General features: G+C 33.2%; 1 protein-coding gene across 6 annotated transcripts in view; it reads right to left on the reverse strand.

Annotated features, from left to right (window-relative positions):
* The window catches only part of Tsc1 (tuberous sclerosis 1 protein hamartin), a 187061-nt gene that overhangs the window by 119889 nt on the left and 44658 nt on the right, over nt 1-22514 (reverse strand). For 5 of the 6 annotated variants that reach the window (XM_085814963.1, XM_085814962.1, XM_085814961.1 and 2 more), the window contains 2 exons: nt 21265-21306; nt 12560-12633 (listed from right to left, as the gene is read on the reverse strand). In XM_085814963.1, coding sequence (XP_085671089.1) covers nt 12560-12633; nt 21265-21306 — 116 coding nt within the window. The remainder of the gene's footprint in view (nt 1-12559; nt 12634-21264; nt 21307-22514) is intronic. The other variant, XM_085814960.1, reaches the window with a different exon arrangement.

Consider the following 22514-nt stretch of genomic DNA (forward strand, 5'->3'; position numbering starts at 1 on the left):
CACTGAGCCTTGACTCATCTTAAAGCTATTTGACATGGTAGTGTTGAGCTTCACTCTGAACAGTCTGTCTCTCAAGAAATCATAGATCCAAGATAAAGCCTTTCCAGTAATACCAAAAACCTTGTATAGTTTAACAATCAATTTATGTTTCGACACCCTGTCAAAAGCTTTTGACAGGTCCAGAAAAGCAGCCACTTTATGATTTGTCAGACGCAGGTTTTGAGCATCTCTAATCTTCTGGCAGAGACAGAGAAACTGATCTGTTGCACTGTGATCCCTTCTGAATCGATACTGTTTCTTTGGGAAAAGGTCACGATTGTCAAGATGATCAAGCAATCGTTTCTGGACCATTTTTTCCCATAACTTTGCAGGATATACATGTCAGAGCAAAGGGCCTATAATTATTGGGAGATCCATCCACTTGCCCTGATTTTTTGATAGGAACTATAACGGCTTTTTTCCCTTCCCTCAGCAGTCGCCCGAGATTCCAAGACTGATTAAAGATGTTTAAAAATCTTTGCCTTGCATAAGTACCGAGGTGATTAAGCATCTGGCCGTGGATGCCATCAGGTCCATGGGATTTAGTTAGGTCAAGATCTTTCATTGCCATCTCCAGCTCATTTATAGAGAAGATTTTACCAAATAAAGTATTGCTCGATACTGAACTACATCCGCCATGGGCAAGATTTCTAGATTTTCTCTATTGTCTGGTCTAGAGCAGTAAAAGTTAACTTACTTAACTTCTGATAGTACATTCCAAGTAAGTCAGCTGCAGTTTTTTTGTGCTTGGAAATATTTCCATCCCAATCCAGAATAGTATCACATTTCTCCATCTATTGTTGGTCTTTACTTATATTTTTGACCAATTTCCATAGTTTCGAGTTGGGAGATCTGGCATCGAGTCTCTTGCATAGGTCCAACCAGTTTCTTCTCTTAAGCAAAGCACAGGCCCGCTTTATTTCTGCGTTGATTTTGTTCAATTCAATTCTAATCTGGTCAATATTGCCACTGTGCATAATTTTATGCAGATTTTCTCTTTTCTGAATCAAAGGCAGTAAAAGAGGAGAATTATGGGAATAGAGAGGAATGTAATGCTTTATAGTTACTCTAGGAATAGTCTTTTTTGCTGCGTCAAAGAGTAGGGTCTTAAAAGCATCCAATATGGGGAATCTCAACCCCTAACCAGAGAGGACTGGATCTTATACATATGGTAGGCGATGCTGGTTTTATGTTCCTTAACGATAGCTCTTCAACCCATTCGTCTTTTAGTTATACTACATCTGTAGCCCTCGACATCTTTATTGTAAGCCCTATTGTATTTCCAAGCTGCACTTGGAACATATTGAAAAATATTGGGAGCTATTTGCTATTTCTAATTGAAATAAATAAGAAACAGAGTTAGCTGAAGGTGTTTATTATTTGAGGTTTTTTTAATAAGATATCTATACTGATAAATTGGAGAAATAGGACTTTTCCTTGGTCTCATCTTTTTTTCTGGACTATTCTATGTTTGTTCCTTCAAATATAAGTTACCATTATCAGTTATATAAATTTCAGTGGGGATTAACATACATTTTTCAATAAAATGTTTAGAATAAAACTACCGCAATTCTCAGAAGAAAGGCCGCATCAGTAAATGCTGCACACGATGAAAATGGTGCAAAAAATACCAAAATTGCACAGAAACAGTGTAAATGCCATACTAATGCATGGCATCACTGTAAAAGTCACAGATGCACAATTTTGACTTAATCATGTGCTGGCCATGGTCGAATGGGTGCGGTGCTGATCTTGGACACCGGAATTCGTGAGTTTGAATTCAACTGATGATATGGTTCACAGCCATTTGGAATTGGTTTTTAGGAAGTAGATCATGGTCTCATTTGCTCTCATTTAAGCAAAATAGTAGACCGCAGCGCTCTAAACCAAAGTAAACCAATAACAATCACTATACTGAAGAATATGTAACTCACAGAATACCTGCAATTTAAACTGACATGAATGTGAGGGAAGAATGCAATTGTTCTGAAATCTCATTTAGGGTGAATAAAGCATTAATGGTTTCTTTTTAATTGTACATAAGCGATGCATCGGTAGAAGTGTTGCACCAGCTGAATATTTAAACTTCCAGAAATTATGATAGAGAGAAAATAAATTATCCAATATATATTTGCTTTCTGCAATATTCTTCGAAAACGCTCATATTAATTCTTAAATGTGGTGATGATATCTTATAGAAAATTAATGACCTTTTTGACTTTTCACCAACAAAATTACTGTAATCATTCATCATCTCACAGAATAATAAACTGACTGTCAACATTCTATCTAATTACTAATCTTCTGTCAAGCATCTAAATAATATACTATGTAGTATACTATACTTTGCGATATAATACTAGATTATTATTAGAGCCATACCGAGCACTTGGTACACGGCCAAAATTTAACCTTGGTATTGACCGAGTACCAAGTAGTAGTACGGATTTAATATTTTTTAGCAGTGCAATAACAAAGATAACGCCTTCTTTTATTATTCGAATTAAATCATGCTTAATCCATTCTGGAATTTATTCAAGGAAATAAGTGTTTAAGATTTACTTCATAATTTTCAACACAGAATTTTGAGTTTTAATGTATATTTGCCTTGTGGTGAGGTTGAAAACTGAATTAATTGAATGAGAAATACTGAATCATCTATAAAAAAACTATTTCTTTCGTTGTTGTTGTTGTTTGCTTAATTTCTTTTACACATCATTGTAGATTTATTATAGTATTTGAATAGAACATGCAGCAGCAATTAGATAATTCTTAAGATGATATAAATTTTGTGCATTCTGAGTTAAAAAAATGAATGGAATGTAATGCTGTTAAGTGAACCTAGGGTCAGAGTGTCGCTATGGTAAACAAATATAGTGAATTTTAAAGAGTATTCATTCTATTGTGGTTTATGCGCTATCACCGAAGTAAATTTAATTCAATCCAAAACATTTAAATGAAATGCAAGGGGGAAAAATGTGTATAATTTAATATTCCATACAAGGAAGTCATGCGGTGTACACATAAGATTTTTTCTTGTTGTTGTTGCAAATCTGTCTTGCCTCAGAAAAAATAAGCTCACTGTAAAACACTGCTTAGTGGTGCACATAAAAATTTTTTTACAATTTTACCTGAATTGAAAAAAATTTTATAATATTTTTTCCCTTTTTATACAATGGAAAGAAACTATAAGGCTAATAAATTTTCTAATAACATAAGCTACATTTTTTAATTAAAAAAATAATAACGAAATAAAGTTAGGAAATGTGAAACTTTCGTATTGCTCAAGGAATTGTCACTTCAGCAAACAAACAAACAATAGAAAATCATTAAATAGTAGAATATCGGGAAGAAATAGATTGATGAATCACTTTTAATTTCATATTGGTTAATTGCACATTTTATTAAAAATTCTTTTTAAGGTGAATATTTGGTTACATTTCAAACTGAAATAAAATTTATGATTATATGCTTCAAATTCATGCATTCATTTCAATAAATGCAAAATTCTTCATGAACATATCAGTAGAACTTTTTTAAACCAATTACTCGGCACTCAGCCGAGTAGTAAATGACTGAGTACTATATACAGCACTAATTATTACTTAATTTATTTTGGGGGTTGGCCCCATTCTATAACAATAATTTAATAACTATGTATTTTTTAAAATTCATTTGATCTATTTATTTTCCCCCTTTTGATTTTAGAATGGGGAGAAATAATAAACATTAGCAGGAAGTTTTCAACATATCACAAAACATTAAGAGTACTTGTAATATATGAAACACTTCTATGATTGGAAATCATGCTGCCAATTTAGAACGACATTTAAAAAGACATCATATTAATGAATTTTAAAATCTACAGTAAAAACAGAAAATTAAGTCGAAGATGAGAGATAAAGCTACTCCATGTACAAGTGGTTCACAAGACACTTTATATAAATACATAAAATCAGAATTTTTTGAAGTAAAATTAAGCAAGGAAATTGTCCTTAAAGCAAGTATTGAACTTATTACTGTTAATAGTTGTTCATTTTAAATTTAGAATATTCAGGATTCAAAAAGATTTTTAACCCAATTGTTAATGCAATAGGTAATAATTTTTCAGTAAATTCAGACAATATTAAATTATTAATGCCAGAGACAACTGTTAAAATTGTTTCTGAAATAAGAACAGCACTCAAAAAAAGTAATTTCTTTAAAAATTAACATAGCTACCAGATTAAATAGATCAATTTTGGAAATCAATGCTTACTTGATAATAGGCGGAAAAATAAATTTGTTTACTTTGGCAATGACAGAGTTAAATGAGAAGCATACTGGAATTTACAGGGTGGTTATAATTACAGTTCTACTTTGAAAGGGTCATGAAAGGAAAACTACTGGACAAAATGTTATTAAACTTGGTAATCGCGTAAAGGAATTTATTTTGCACGAAAAACAAAGTTCAAAAACTCATCACCAGGGGGGAAATGGCGCAATTTGTTAAACAAAATAAGGGTTGGAGTCTAACTTAACCTTTTGTTGCACAGATTTATCATGTTGTGCACACAGAAACATTAACCTAAAGAAAATTGCCATTTAAATGTGATAAAAGTAGAGTGTGCCATCCATGTAACGAAGAAATCCGTCTGTGAAAAACCACAAATTAGCAATTAGAAAATGTGAGATCACAAAAGTGTGAGCAATCCTGAAATCGTTTTCTAACAGATCGCTATTTGTGCTTTCTGAAGCCTTAATTTGGCCCTAAGACATGAAGATATCAGTTTAAAATGTTTTTAATGAATTTCTAAAACAAAACTGTTTGTAGAGTTATGCCAAATGGCTTGCAATTGGCTTACGGCAAGAAGAAACAAATGATTTATGCAAATAATTTAAACAATTTGGCAGAATTGAAAGATGCAATACACCTGTATGTCCGTAACATTCCTCCTGATATGCTAAGAACTGCTATTGAGAATGCAGTAATACAATTTAACTTGTTTTCGGAAAATGGTGGAAGCCACATTGAACATGCTTCTAACATGTTCCAGAAATGGTTAAACACATTTTAAACTGATGTCTTATTTCATTTAACAATACTTCATACTGCTTTATTTGTCCCTGGTGGTGAGTTTCTTATCCTTTTTTCCCATGGAAAATAAATTTCCATGACCTACTTTACACAATTACCAAGTTTGATAGCATTTGGTTTAGTAGTTTTCCTTTTATAACCATTTCAAAGTGGACTTTAATTACCACCCTGTATATTAAAAATATGGTTGAAAAAGTATCAGAAAAATATAAGATCGGTATTCAGCAAATTTATTCAATTACTGTGGACAATGGAGCTAATATGATTTCATTTGTCTGAAATTAAAGACTAATGAAAATTTCAAAATTAGGGATCACATTAAAGACAGAGTATTCTTTGATCAAAACTTTTCTTTTAATCAACTTATCGGAATAAGATTTGCTGCACATACATTTCAATTAGCAATTAAAGACTCTATAAAAAACGCCGCTTTCAGCGAATTTATTTATAATGCTCGGGAACTGGTGAAAATGTTGCACGTTCCATCTCTTATGTTAAAATTTAAAGATGCTAATATTAAAAGAACAATTTTGGATTGTTCAACTAGGTGGAATATTACATATAACATGTTAAAATCTTTATTGGAATGCAAAGATTTTTAGCTCATCTTTAATGGAAAGTAATTTAGATTATTATTTTGCAGACAGTAAATGGGTGAAATTAAAATTAATTGTTGATACCCTGCAACCCCTAATGGAAGCATCTTTGAAACTACAAGGTTTTCAAGTTTAAAATTTATTCTCTGAGACAACTGAAGTAATCTCAGTGAAACCACATTGGAAAGACATATTAAGAATTAGAGCCAATTTTCATATGCTAAATAAATAAAAATATTTTGTCAAGGCCAAGTATAGGATGTGAGCGGTAAGCAACAAGCAATGAGGGTATACATAATCGACATGATCATCAACCTAGTTGTCAAATGAGATTTTAATAATGGATAAGAATGCAAATGCTCCCCATTCTCTACTCATCACTCGTATCAAACGTTCTGGTTAATTCTATCGTTTTACATAGTGCACCAATTAAAAAAAGAAAAAAATCTTCTAAATTTTGATAGAATTACAATTTTTTGTTTATGATAGAATTATATTTTTAGTAGAAACAAGAATATACATAAAATAAAATTATTCACTCCAAAATGGACCAAAAACCATTATTTTTGGCGGAAAGAAAACCGGAACTGAACCCAGTATACTTTTTTTTTAGTTGAAATGGAACGAAAAAATTGCAGTTCGAAGCCCTGTAACAGAATATTAATTCAACAAATTGAACTGTAAATTTTTATTTATTTAAAATTATTATTTATGTAAATTATTAAGAATTTTTTTTCCAACAGGAATATTTTTTAAATTTAAATCCACGTGAGATATATAACAAAATGTTTATGCATATACAAATATTACTTACACCGTTAAAATTTAAAGTTTCATGTTCAGCTGTATCTTTAGCTATTTCCATTGTGATTACCTTCATTCACTATAGTTATACTAAGAAGGTGAAGTCCATGTAATTGCAATTTCCCAATGAAAATGTGCTCTTAATTTTACCAAGGTGTGTTTATTGGAGGCAGAATTTCCACGGATTATCCAAGAAGAAAACTTTCTAGCAGCACTATTTAAACTATAAAAATAGTGCAACAGAATGATGATAATCCATACCCCTTGTATCAAAGTTTGTGCGAATTAAAGAGCTTTGGAGATTATAATGTTGTCTGAGTTTTGTTTATATTTCTACCATACCAATTTTTACATTAAATTTTAATTGTTTGGACACAAGTAACTACCATTACATACTCATATCCTAAAAAAAATTCATAATCAAGTTTTACAAAATGCAAAATTTTGAGGAAATAAAGGACTCCTCTTAAAAAAATGCGTAGAGTCTTTAGGCTTTTTCTGAAGCAGGAGAGGTAAAAAAATATGCAGTACCCTCTCTGGGACTAGAACCCGGACATCTTGAATATACGCCAAGTGTGCTACCATTACACCACAAAGCCATGTGAAAAGGAGGGAGAAAATACCTTATATACGCACCCTTTTAAAGGGCCACTGGAGATTAAGGGATCTACTTGCCAAATCCTGGTGGTAACAAATTATTGTCCACCACCTTTTAGTTGAGGAGCCACTGTAGAGTCATTAGGATTTTTTTAGGCTGGAGACGTGAAAAGTTTGAAGTGCCCCCTGCCAGGACTCGAACCCTGAACCTCTCGAATATGCGTTAAGTATGCTTCCAATTACACCACGAATGCATGCGGAAAGGAGGGATGAAAAAATACATAAATGCCTAATAAATGCATAAGAATACTTTATCTGAACAAAATGGGTATATTTACTAGCAATCTTACTTATCAGAACAAAATTAGTGTATTTATTAGGTAAATTTTAAAGTAACTTTCTTGATTTTAAATGAAAGAAAAAAATAGATGCATAACTAAATACATTGTTAATTAAATTTTCTACAGTAAGATTTTCTCTAAATATAAACTCTACTCTAATTCCTCCATTATGTTCAGCACATAGGCAGTTTGATTAAGAATACTATAAGCCAGGGGTGGCCAAAGTGCGGCTCACGAGCCTGATATGGATCTCGCAGGCAATTTGTGCAGCTCATGCATATAAAATAGATGTATGAAATATCTTAAACTAAAACTATTAAGTGTCCAAAAGGAAGTAATTAGTCAGGGATTTCTTTCTATTTAAGACCTCTTTCACTACTTCTATAATGATGTAAATATGAACTTGTGGCTTTTAGAAAATTCTGGATGCAGCTCTCTAACATTCCTGAATTGAAACGTGCGGCTCTTACTGACCTGAATGATGACCTGCTATAAGCAATTAACTAAAATTACTAGAACTAAAATTTTGTGATTATTAATGTTTTAGTCCATTTTTCTCTACCCAACCTTTCCTTCTTGATGATAGAAAAAAACCTCTAAAAATGCTGTTTTTAATAATCTAACCTTATTCAAAGCCGATATTAACAAATTTGTTTGCTAGTTGCATTAAATGTAACAAGCTGCATTTAAGTTAGAATTTAGCCTCTAAAAAGTTACAGAAAACTAATTCTTTACACATGTTAATGCATAAATTTTAAAAAATTTTTAAATACAAATTCACAAACAAGGGACTGACCTATACCAAAAAATTTGCAGAGATTCGTAATCTATATTTATCATAAGATAAGAGCTCTGATATACATGAAGAAAATAGTAACTTCACTAATAAAATAAAATTTGCTTTTCAGTCTCAAATATGTCATACATTCACTTTTGTTAAAAATTTATAAGTATAGAAAAAGTAAAATTTTAATGTTGAATTTTTTAAATCAAAATTTTGTTTGTTTACACCAAAAAATCAGTGCAACTTGTGGGAATTCGCGGATTATCAGAATTCTACTGTATAAAATAGGAAATATATTTTTCCTCCAAAGTCATATCAAATCATGTGTAAAAAATCCATGCATAGAAATGATTTCTATTGCGTTGTACAGAAAGTTCATGCCGAATATTGGTAGTGGGTGTTCAAGGACATGTCTAAATATATCGAACAGCTGAACAAAATGACTTAAAATAAATGACAAGTGCACATTAAGACACGTCAGTGTCGTTTATATTCGTTTACGTTTACATTAACGTTTACGATATGTACACACACGTGTACATATCGTAACATGTACGTTAAGTGTATGTATCGTAAAAGATGGTGTACTTCAGGCATATTTGGAAAAAATTAGGTTTATGATATGTTAATTTTTGTCAGTTTTCAATATGGAAGAAAATAAAGTGCATTTTATGCATTTAATACTTTCTTTTATTGTAAAGGCAAAAATGTTACACAAGTGCCAAACAAGATATGCACCATTTATTGTGAAGGTGCCGTAACTGAAAGAACTGTGCAAGGATAGTTTGCAGAGTTTAAAGCCAGTGATTTCAACCTTAAAGATTAAGAACACTCAGGTAGGCCCTTCACCACAGATGAATATCAAATTAAAACACCATGTCAAAATCTACCATTTATGAGCATTTTGTGAAATTTGGCTACATAAACCGTTTTAATGTATGGGTTCCCTACGATTTAACGGAGAAAAAATCTGATGGATCGCATGTCCATTTGCGATTTCTTTATAAACACAATGAGGAGACACCATTTTTGAAGCTTGTAATGATGAGAACTGAAAAATTGATCATTTATAACAATGATCGCCAAAAAGTCGATCGCGAACTGCTAATATCTCATGGGGACATCTTCGGCAGATTGCGTTAACTATCCTCGATTCGAGGACATCTTCGGTTGCCTAACCTTGATTGACACTGAGCTGACACTCACAACAAGACACTACTGAAGTGGAGTTGGAACTGACAGATTTTCAAAAAGATTTATCTGTAAAATCACTTTCTTCAAGCTATGAAAATACTTGGCCTCCTGTTAAGAAAAATACCCAATTTTCGTTCAGGCTTTTCTCAAAGTGAAGGCAACATTCAGCTCTGCATATCTGTGCGAGATTTGTTTTTCCAGTATGAAATTTATTAAAAAATGTACAGAAACAGACTCACTGATGAATACTTGGACAACTGTATTCGAATGGCAGCCACAATCCACTCTCCTAACACTAAAAACTTATTCAGAAGTCAAACAACAAAAATCAGCGTAAATTTACAAAATTTTCACAGGACTAGTTTCGATGGTTTTACCGAACCATCATCTTCAGCTGCAAAACCGCAAATGAACAAGATAGGAAATAATGTTTAGATAAGATAAGAAAGCCTGGACAAGAATAAGAAAGTGGCGTCATCTGTTGGCGAAACCAGAACTAAAACATAATTTCTCTAAAAGCCGAAGGCAAATTTGGATTGGAATTAGGATCGTTAACTAGAACAGAAAGATTTTTATGAATGTGAAATGCCTCTAGAAAATCCAGTTCTCCAATGGAAGATGTTTTTTGAATAATTTTGGCAGCAGAAAAATTGAAAGTGTGATTTTCGGACCAACAATGTTGAGCAACAGAAGACTTCTGTGTTTCCTTTTTTATAACATATGCCTCATGTTCTTTGACGCGAAATTTTAAGGCTCTCTTAGTTTGGCCAATGTAAATTAAACCGCACTGGCAAGGAATCCTATAAATACCCCAGGAATTCATATCCGGAATGGGGTCCTTGAGTATAGAAGTTGGAATTTTATTGATGGGAGAGTAAACAACCTGAAAGTTAAATTTCTGCAAAATATGTGCAACTTTATAGCTAATTGATGGAAAGAAGGGAATGACAACAGAATTTTTATAATCTCCTAAATTAAGAGTGTGGCTTTTAGTGTGTTGAGATGAGAATTTTTTAACTGCTTGATTAATAATGTTGGGTGAAAAGCCCCTGTCAATAGCTATTGCTTTTAAATAATTTAGTTCTTCATCAAGGGCTAGTTTGGAGGAGCAAACTTGAAGAGCACGGAAAACAAAGGAATAAAATGAAGCTAACTTTTGTTTAGTCGGATGACATGATTTAAAGTGTGGTGGAAGGCAAACCGATGAAGGTTTACGGTAAACCGTAGTACTGAAGTTGGATGTGTTACGTGTGACCAGAATGTCGAGAAACGGAAGAGAATTGCAAGTCTCAAGTTCAAAAGTGAACTGAATAGCAGGATCAATAGAATTCATTGTTGAAAGAACTCTATTTAAATCATCTTTATTACCTTCAAACAGGGTAAAAGTATCGTCTACGTAGCGGAACCATGCCGGGAAGTTTAAAGTTTCAAACAATTTTGATTCATAATAATGCATGTAGATATCAGCCAGGATGGGCTTCCCGGCATGGTTCTTAAATGGTTTTGCAGCTGAAGATGATGGTTCGGTAAAACCATTGAAACTAGTCCTGTGAAAATTTTGTAAATTAACGCTGATTTTTGTTGTTTGACTTCTGAATTAGTATTTATTCGGCGTGTTATTGTGTCTTAATTAAAAAACTTGTTAATGACATAAAAAAGCTCCATTCTCCCCATTAATGTTAATCAGTCTGTTAAAAAAATGTCTGTTATTACATTTGTTATTTATTACTAACTACATTTCAACAGTGTAGTTATTCACAAGTCAATTTTAATCTCTTTTTGTTATATACAGTTTAATTAAAACTGATTTCAAATGTACTAGAAATGTAAGTTTATAAGCAAATACAGTACAAAGTCCGTAATCCGGACATTCATTATCCGCACCTCAAAGCCACAAACTTATGCGCGTCTGCTACGCATGTGCATAAAGCCAGTAAAGCGTTTACCCATGCGCGCTTCCGATAGTGAAGAAAGTAACAGAGAACGTTATTGAAAACGAAAAAATTTCGATTGACAAGTTAGTCGGTATTCTCAACACAGCAATTACAGGACTTGAACAATGGAACTTTGTAACTGAACAAGAAATTATGTATGTTTATAGAATTAAAGAGAAAGTATTAGCACATAAAATGAAGCAACTTAAACAACTTACATCGAAAGAAATGTTTACTAAAGTAAACAAATAAATATTAAACTTTTTTTTTGTAAATTTTGATACCCTTAAGATCATAATTGCTCTTTATTTCATAAATTACGGTTTCATACTTTTAATTGTATAATTTCTGCATGCCATCTTACCAGATTTAAATTGATGATCTATAATCTGGAAAAACCCCTAATCCAGAATCAAAGAAGTCCCAACGAGTTACGGACTTTGTACTGTATAAGATTTTTAAAAAGAAGCTGGTAGTTCTTTTGGGTAGCCCACAATAGATTTAAAAATGGTAAGGTGGCTTAGAAGCTTCATGAGTTTGGCGACCACTGATTTATAATAATCTTGGGAAAAGTGGAATGAACCACCATTAAGCACCCCAAAAGCGGGTCTTCATCCAAAGAAGCTCATGCTCTGTGTCTGGTGGGATTGGAAAGAGATCCTGTATTATGAACTTTTACCAAACAACAAGATGATAAATTCAGAATATTGTTTCTAATTAAATTAATTAAAGACAGCAATTAAACAAAAAGATCCAGAAATAATGAAATGGAAGGCTGTCTTTTTCATGAGGACAATGTGCGTCCTAATGTGTCTTTGATTATTCGACGAAAGTTGTTGGAGCTCATTTGAGATGTTTTACCCCTTCCATCATATTCACCAGACCTCGCATCATCTGACTTCCATTTATTTCGATCATTACAAATTTCCTTAATGGAAAAAAAGTGCAACTCTTTGGTCCAAATAAAGAAATCATCATGTAAAAACATTTTGGCTGAAAGTACTGAGAGATTCTGGAAGAATGGAATTATCAGAATTCTGAAAGATGGAGAAAGGTCATAGAACAGAATGGCACCTATATAATTTAATAAATGTGCACTAAAATTCAAATCTCTTGCATTTCAGTTTTCCTTCAAAATCGGCACAAAATTTCTGGACAACCTGATACTATTAGTTACATGAATAGCTATTTACCTGCTAGGACTGAGTTCCGTTTCCTTAGAAGCTGTAACCAAAAGAGGATGCAATCTCACACACTCAAGTAATGGCTGGAAGCACAGTTTTTAAATGGTAAGTTAACAATTTGCATATTTGGTAGTATAAATTTAGAGAAAAATGAAGTAAATGACAATCAGGTTAAGATATTTATATCATTTAATATTTTTTGCACAAAAAGATATTAATATGTTGGTAAGTTGAAAAATAAGTTTCCCCTGTCGACTGTGGTCAGAGTTGTGTATGAAAGTCAAAAAATAGAATGAGACATTAAAGATATGACATACCTTGAGTTTATTATTCTCATACGAGTACGTTGAGACATTTGTCATATTGCTTGATAAGCTTCAAAAAGTCCTCCAAGAAAAATTCACGCTTTGCATATGCAAGAAGCGTTGAACGGCTATGGGCGAAAGGCGACACAGCAGGAAAACATGCAAGTCACCGATACACCATTGGGTAGAGGTCGCTGCAAATCAAGCAGATGGCGCTGTTGCAGTGCCTGCGCAAAGCGAAGACAAGCCTCTCATTTGAGCCCCGGTAGGTATGGAGAGAAGGTGCGTTTTGAATTCGTGGTCAAAGGAGGAAGTGAGAGCGGTTATCCACTATGAATGGGCACGTGGAGTATCAGGAACAGAAATTCATAACCGCCTCGTGGAAGTCTATGGGCCAGGTGTGATGTCAAAGCAAATGGTGCAGAGATGGTGTCGCACATTCAGTGATGGACGTCAGCAAGTGGAGGACATATCGAGAGCTGGACGGATGCGCACGGCCACTATAGATGCAAATGTCAGGAAGGTGGATGACATGATTAGAGCGAACCGGCATATCACCATCGATGAAGTAGCGGAAGAACTTGGAATCTCACATGAGCGAGTTCAAAACATCATCCACGACATTCTTCGATACAGAAAAGTGTCGGCACGATGGGCGCCCCGACAATTGACCTCGACACATAAGGAATAACGCATGGGAGTCAGCCTGGAACATCTCAAGCGTTACCATGAAGATGGCAATGACTTTCTGTTTCGGATTGTGACGGGGGATGAAACGTGGGTCCACCATTTCACACCAGAATTGAAGGCCGCATCTATGGAGTGGAAACATCCGTCATGACCTGTCCGAAAGAAGTTCAAGACAACTCCTTCTGCAGGTAAAGTGCTCCTCACAGTTTTCTGGGATGCCCAAGGAGTTTTGTTGCTGGACTTTTTGGAGGTTGGAACCATCAATGCTACGCGCTACTGTGACACCCTGTCGAAATTGAAAGAGGCGATTCGGAAAAAGCGGCCTTGCCTTCTCACATCTGCCGTTCTGCTGTTGGATGACAATGCCAGACCACATTCGGCGACGGCAACGCAAAACCATATTGCAACTCTTGGTTGGGAGTGCCTACACCATCCGCCATACAGTCCTGATCTCGCACTAAGTGACTTCCATCTGTTTCCGGCTTTGAAGAAAAATCTCGGGGAAAGGCGCTTTGGAAGCAATACTGAAGTGAAACAAGCCGTTCAATACTTCTTCCATATGCAAAGCCCTGATTTTTTCCTGGGGGGCTTTTTGAAGCTTATCAAGCGATATGACAAATGTCTCAATGTATTGGTACCTATGTGGAAAAACAAAAGGTATGTCATATCTTTAATGTCTCATTCTATTTTTTGACTTTCATACACAACTCTGACCACAGTCGACAGGGGAAGCTTATTTTTTAACTTACCCTCGTATTAACATTACTTCACATAAAAAGACATTATTGTATTACTTATTTTCATATATAATACACATTTTATTTGAATTTTCTAACAAATAGGTTACCTTATGTGACTATATAGTTATAATTAATAAATCATTTGATTACTTCAGCTTTAAAATTGTACTATAATTTGCAAAATTTTTAAACACAGTTATACCTTATAATCTTAGCAAACAATCATCATAAAGTTGAAATGGTAACTATGATATCAGAAAGATGAAGTGAAAAAAGTCCTCTTTTATGAAATAATAATTTTAAAAAATTAAAGCATAAACAACTAACACTTTTGTCCAAAATACTGAATGCATTGCAAAAATAAATATGGGTATAATCTCTAGTGACCATCCATAAGTCTATGCAATTTTAATTTTTAAAACCAGAAAAGAAGCATTTAATAATATGAAATCAACAGCCAGTTGCTCAATTTCATGAACAACCAATTAACAATGCATTAAAACATATAAACACAACAGTAAAAATACGCATCAAACTAGTGCAAATTATCAGGAATGATGCGTTAAGACTGAACTAAACAGCTAACATCATAAAAAAGCCATAAGGAAGCAGAAAGGTCGGTATTTTTGGAAGTGTCATTTTTAGGCAAGATACAAAATTACTCTTCGACAATCTTTTTATTTATGTTTACTTAGTATTATTACTTAATTAATCATTAGTTTTTAACAACTGCAAAATCAATAAAATCATTGTCTGTTCCTGTCCTACTGTAATTTAAATTCTTAAAATTAATATAATAAAATACAACATAACTAGGTTGTTTCGGCCACCAGAGCTCTCTGCCTGTCTGTGAGATATTATTTCATAATGCACAGATCATATGCGCAGCTCGCACTTTGTTCTGCATTCTTGCAAACGCCAATTGTAACTTTCTCACTTTACTTTTTGTTGTGATGTGTTCTAAAGCTGAAATCGCTAAAAATAAAAGTTAAACTACAGTCCACTCACAAACATGTATTCTTATGTTTATTAATTTAAATTTAAGATACCGCTAAGCTACATTAATTTGGTCGTCATACGCCAGAGGTTTCAAAAAGCCACGCTTGTGAATAAGAATTCTACGTCTTCATAATAGTGTTGATAATGCACTTTAGAATTCTCAAGAGTTGCGCAATGGATGCAGTGTTCGAGGTGAGTGAAATAGTTATAACGTATTTTAATTGCATTTGACATTTCCTTATTGCTACTTATTGTAATTAAAGTATTGGTAAAATCGAGAATTTAGAATATTTTCAAAATGTCAGATATAGAAAAAAAAGAAAGAGAGTTTTGAAAACACAGTTAACGAAATTCATTGAGAAAACAGATTATGATAACATAGATAATGCTGAAGCTGAATTAATCTTAGAAAAATGTAAAATCTTTAAGGAAGATTTTAAATCTCTATTTAAAAAAATTTATACAAATTGAAATGATGATAAAATAGACACTTTTGTTGAGGAAGAAGAGTCGATTTTAGAGAAAATTGAGGAGGTTCACTTAAAAATTGTTCGTAAGTTAAAGATTTACAAGGTCGTAAATGCAAATGGCGACAAACCTGTCGTGCCTGAATCAATCTCTGAAAGTTTAAAGTTACCAAAATTATCCTTACTCACATTTAGCGGAAATTTAATAGAATGGATAACATTTAAAGATTTATTTAACGCTAGTGTTCGCAACAATCCAAATCTTTCTGGAGCTAAAAAATTACAATATTTAAAGAGTTTTTTGAAAAATGATGCTTATCGCATTATTCAGTCAATTCCCATAGCTGATCAAAATTTCAGTATTGCTTGGAATTTACTAGAAGAGAGATTTTCTAATAAAAGAGAACAGATATTTGCTTTTATTAAAAGAATTCTTAACGTTTCACAAATACAAACGGAATCTGCATCCTCGATATTTAGTAGATAATGTAAACAAAATAAGTCGAGCATTGGAAATATTAGATCAAAAGATAGATCATTTTAGTGATACTTTGTAGATGTATATTATTTTGCAAAAACTTGATGTTTCAACAAAGTTGTGGTGGGAGTGTCAATTAAAAAAAGACGAAATACCAAAGTTGAATGACTTAATAGAATTTTTGAAGAATTACGCTAGAACATTACAGAACAGTAAACCTTTAATTAGTAAAATGCATAAATCAGATAAACCAGTGTATAACAAGGTTACTTCTCTGATTACTAATTCTATTTGTTTATTTTGTAAAAAAGATAATTTTTTACACAGGTGTTCTAATTTTTTAAATTTACCAGTGCAAAAACGAATAGAGTTTGTTAAGACTAATAAACTTTGTTTTAATTGCTTGTCTAATGTCCATAAAGTTAAAATGTGTAAGAGTGAAAATACTTGTAAGCTTTGTTTTAAGCATCATCATAGCATTTTGCATTTAGAAAATAATTTCAAACCAAAAAATGCATCTTCATTCCTTTCACCAGAAGCACAAGTGTTTGTTCCGAAATCACAAATTAAAACAGAAAACGACTTGAGTGAGGTTTCTCCAACTGTTTGTGCAAACAACTATGAAAATCACCATTTTGGAGCTCTTGCTAATGGTAAACGTAGTCATGAACTTTTGTGTACTGCTTTAATTAAGGTTCAAAACTCAAAAAAATAAATTCATAAATTGTAGATGTTTACTAGATTCAGGTAGTGAAAAATCATTCATTCGTCGGAAAACAGCTATCAATTTAGGATTGAGCGTAAAGGATTCGAAGATATTAGTGTCATGCTTAGGTACTTTCGATACAACTACTACTGGAGAAGTTGACTTGTTGTTTACATCTCATTTTAATACTAGTTACAGAATTTTAATGTCCGCTTACATAATAGAAAAAATTACAGGAAACATTCCAAGTGTAACATTACCTTTGAATTTATATGAAAGCTCCCAAGATTTAACTTTAGCAGATTTTACATTTCATGAAACGGGAGAAATTGATATTTTGCTTGGAGTTAACGTATTCCTTTAATCAATGGAGAAGTAATTAAAAGGAACAAAAATCTTCCATTCGCATTTTGTTCTAAGTTAGGATGGGTAATTGCTGGAACTACACAGTTTGAATTCCCAAACTGTAAGCAAGTTTCAATCAATACGCTAAACGTAAACACGGGTGAATTAGTTAAATCATTTTGGGATTTGGAACAAATTCCCACATCGAAACCTTTAACTAAAGAGGAAAGATCGTGTGAAAACCATTTCGTAGAAAATCACATCCGTAGTGAAAATGGTCGTTACTCAGTGAAATTGCCATTCAAGCCTAAAAGAAATGAGTTAGGTAATTCCAGATCATTAGCCTTGCACAACTTTCTTAGTCTGGAACAAAAACTAATAAAAACTCCTGAAGTAAATCAACAATATAAAGACTTCATGTCCGAATATTTATCACTTGGACACATGGAAGAATTATCCTATGATAATCGAGATTTCATTATTATTTACCTCATCATCACGTGCTAAAGGAATCAAGTCTTACCACAAGACTATGCGTTGGTTTCAATGCTAGTGCCAAAACTACATCAGGGATATCGCTTAATGACACGCTAATGAATGGTCCCAAGGTACAAGACGACTTATTTACTATTCTTTTGAGGTTTAGATGCTATCTCATAGCCATCACTAGCGACTTATTGAAAATGTATCGACAAGTTCAAATTCATGATGAAGATCACAATTACCAAAAAATATTGTGGAGAGATGATCCATCAAAGCCGATTAAAACTTGCAGGTTGTGCACAGTTAAGTATGGCACTACTTCAGTTTCCTACCTGGCTACTCGTGTACTCAAACAACTAACAATTGACGAAGGAGCTAAATTCCCAAAGGCAGCTGAAATAATATTACACAATTGTTATGCTGATGATGTCCTATTTGGTTCAGACACAGTAGAGAATGCAGTAGAGTTAATTTCATAACTGAGTGAACTTTTACAAAAAGGTGGCTTTTAATTGCATAAATGGTGTACAAATAATCGCTCGATTTTAAAAACTGCCCTGAACGCTCAGAAAGCTAATTCTTCATGTACAGTAGTTGATACTAAATCAATAACATTATTGGGTTTGGAGTGGTATCCAACGCAAGACTAGTTTACTTGTCACTTTGAAAATCTCGAAAATAGAGTGTTCTACTAAAAGAATGATTTTGTCTTCTATTTCGAAAATCTTTGATCCACTTGGTTGGTTAGCACCTTTCATAATTGCAGCAAAAATCTTGCTTCAAGATATGTGGAAATTACAAATCTCATGGGATGATCCCTTACCAGATGAAATCAATCAAAGATGGAAAACCTATTGTGAAGATATCACAAATCTTGAATGCATTCGTATTCCTAGGAGAGTATTATTGCCCAAAGCCACAAATGTAGAACTTCATTGTTTCTGTGATGCATCAGAGAAAGCTTACACCACAGTGATCTGTTTAAAGTCTTCAAATCATTCTTCAGTTTCGTTTCAGTTACTAACATCAAAAACTCGTGTAGCTCCCCTGAAAGTAATTTCTGTTCCTCGTTTAGAACTCTGCTCTGCAGTTCTATTAGTGCATTTGGTTCAAGCTGTGCAGAATTCATTGCAAATTTAAGTTGACGATATTTACGCATGGAGTGATTCAATGATAGTTTTGTCATGGATACAATCAGAACCCACACGCTGGCAAACCTTCCTAGCCAACCACGTTTCAGAAATTCAATCAGTCTTACCATCATCGCATTGGAATCACATAAAAGGGAAGGAGAATCCAGCTGATTGTGCATCAAGAGGTCTTTTGCCTTCAGAGCTTTCTACTCATGACTTGTGGTAGACAGGTCCTCAGTGGCTTGATTCAAATAATATTCTGTTTTCTATCAACTTACCATTTTCAGAAGAGTCTTTAAAGGAACAACGTAAAAATGTTTCTTGTTCAATTGGAACAGTCGCTTCACAAATTCCAGTCTTTAATGAAGTTTCATCATTCTTAAAACTTAAAAGAATCATCGCATGGTGTTTTCGGTTTGTGAATAATTCAGGTAAATCTACCATAACAAGTATTAAGGGTTACCTTAAAACCGAAGAATTGCAATACGCTAGGAAATGCAATTGTTAGAGTAGTTCAAAGGGATGAGTTTTTTAATGAATATAATCTTCTGAATAAGAACCAACCGTTAAACTCAAATAGTAAGATCCTTTCTTTGAACCCCTTTATCTATAAGAATGGACTTATAAGCATCGGAGGAAGATTAAGACAATCCAACATCGCGCAGGACAGAAAATATCCTATTTTGTTGTCCAAGAAACATCACATAACCTAGATTATAGTGAATCATTTTCATGAATCCCATTTTCACGCTGGCCCCCTGCTATTGCTATCAATGATTAGAAGACAATATTGGATAAGCCACGCTAAATCAGTTGTAAGACAACAGATTTTCAAATATGTAAAATGTCATCATGTACGAGCTAAAACATCTACTCAGATAATGTCTGATTTACCATCATCTAGAGTCGTTACGTCAAAGGTTTTCTCCAAGGTTGGAATTGACTACACCGGACCATTTCAAGTGAAGCCCAGGCAAGGTCGAGGAGTAAAACAAATGAAATACTACATTTGTGTATTCGTGTGTTTTACTACAAGAGCTTTACATACTAAATTAGTAGGTAATCTAACATCAGAATCATTTACTGCCGCTTTGAAGCACTTTGTATCTCGAAGAGGAAAACCAATAGAAGTGCATAGTGATTGTGGCACAAATTTTATTGCTGCAGATAAGGAATTGAAAAGACTAATAAATTCCTTGAAGGAAAATGAATTTGTTAATAAGTATTGCTCTACTGAAGGTGTTAAGTGGATATTTAATCCTCCCGCAGCGCCGCATTTTGCAGGAATATGGGAAGCTGCATTAAAATCTACAAAGTTACATCTCAAGCGAACCATAGGTGAACAACTTCCACGCAAGAAGAATTTACGACATTGCTAGCTCAAATTGAAGCTTGTTTAAATTCACGACCTTTGTGTTCAATGCCTGAAGATCCATCAGAATTTTCTGCATTTACGCCAGGCCATTTTTTAATTGGCACCCAGCTAACTGCCTTATCTGAAGAAAGTTTACACGATCAAAAAATTCCCATATTGCAACGTTGGAAGCTTGTTGAGAAAATGTTTCAAAGCTTTTGGAAAAGATGGTCCAATGAATACATTTCTAATTTGCAACGACGTTCAAAATGGTTTAAAGTACAAACTAATTTAAAGATTAATGATTTAGTTATCATAAAGGAAGACAATTTACCCCCCCCCCCTATGATGGAAATTAGGAAGAGTGCTGGAAGTTTTTCCTAGCTCAGACAATATTGTGCATATCGTGAAGCTCAAAACTGCTAATGGTGTTTTCAAAAGGCCAATTCACAAACTTAGTGTTTTGCCTATCAGTGATTAAATTCCCCCCCCTAAAGCATTATAACATTATACTTTGCTTTAACTATAATTAAGTCCCTGAATTGTATCAAGGCTTCTGTGCATCTGTTTTGAGAACAATTTAGTTTCATTTCATATTATGTTTTCCTGTGAATATTTTAATGACACATTTTTGCATAATTTAATATTGTTATGAAATTTCATTTTTTAAAAGCTATTTAAATTTGAAACGATGTTTCAACACCAGGCGGAATGTTTCGGCCACCAGAGCTCTCTGCCTGTCTGCGAGATATTATTTCGCAATGTGCAGATGGTATGCGCAGCTCGCACTTTGTTCTTGCATTCTTTCAAACGCTAATTGTAACTTTCTCGCTTTACTTTTTGCTGTGTTGTGTTCTAAAGCTGAAATCGCTAAAAATAAAAAATTAAACTACAGTCCACTCGCAAAGATGTATTCTTATGTTTATTAATTTAAATTTAATAATGATGGAGTTTGTTTGTTTTAACGATTTAAAAAAAAAATATTCGATATTTGGTAACTGACTTTATATTTACCATATGGATTGAAGGAAGCCAAATTCTACTATAAGTTATAATCTATGGAAGAAAAAAGAAAGCCGTTGAATCATTTATTGGTTTCCTGAAACAAAAGATAAAATTGCCTAGAATATTAAAGTTATGGTTTGCAGTAATGAAATAATTTTTTTTAATTTAATTAACAATCATTTGAAAAATTAAAATTTATAAAAAATTTGAATGGCTGACCTGATATTCAAACTTGCAGAAGACAAGTGCAATGACACCTCACTGACCTACTGGCATTCAAAGATGCCTCAAAGAATGTTTGGAAAAGCAGAATTTGTCCAAATGTGCAAATCATACATAAAATATGGCAAACATATACATACATATTTGTTGTTGCTGTAGATTATGTTACCTTTTTCAAAACAGTGAGTGTCAATTCACATTCTGTTCTTTTCCCTTCATCCCACAACTGTGATATTATTTCAATCACTGGTCAAAGTGTCAAGCATGCAGTAGAAATAAACAGAATGAATGCATTAGGAAATGTAGTTGAGTTTAACAAAAAATTTTTTCAAAATATTTAGTGCTGAGAGCATTTAAGTAATAAGGATGAAATCAGATTCTGATATGCTATTTGTTGTTTACTTTTTCTTCTTGGTTTGTAGTATTCTGCCCTTCTAGAAATTAATCAGATCTTTCCCCAAAATCACAGAATTAAATACACAAGAAAGTTAAATAAAACTGGAGGCTTTTAAAGTACATTTCATTAAACATAGAATAAAATTAATTAACATTTCAGGAATTTACATTAAAGGAACATGAGGTAATCAAAGTATTCTCATAGATTGTGAGACAGGTTTGGTTTATTTGATTATGCACACAAGGACTATCCGCCTAATGGAAGTGATGCCTTCGTGTAGGAATTTCTAGAGCAAACTGATATCTGAGTTACACATAGGGAAAACCACAAAGAGTTTCCTACGTAAGAAGTTACTGAAAATTGCATATAAAATTATCCAGAAATGAGGTCTTGCAATATCATACTGTGTAGAGAATAGCAAATCCATTATAATTCAGACTTCAACAATATTGTCAATGACTTAGCTAATAATAATAAGAAATAAGAAAAGTAACATTTTAGAACACTTCACTAAGATAAACTTAAAACATTAGTAGACTTTAAAAATAAAAAAATGTTTTAATTTATTCCCCTGCATGTCATTTTAACATTTTGTTATGCGTTTGATGAGGACTGAGAATGGCAGAAAATTCACGGAACA

This window comes from Stegodyphus dumicola, chromosome 4 (genome assembly GCF_044657685.1).
Source record: "Stegodyphus dumicola isolate Sdum_Otavi_A_Nest chromosome 4, ASM4465768v1".
Classification (NCBI taxonomy): Eukaryota; Metazoa; Arthropoda; class Arachnida; order Araneae; family Eresidae; genus Stegodyphus; species Stegodyphus dumicola.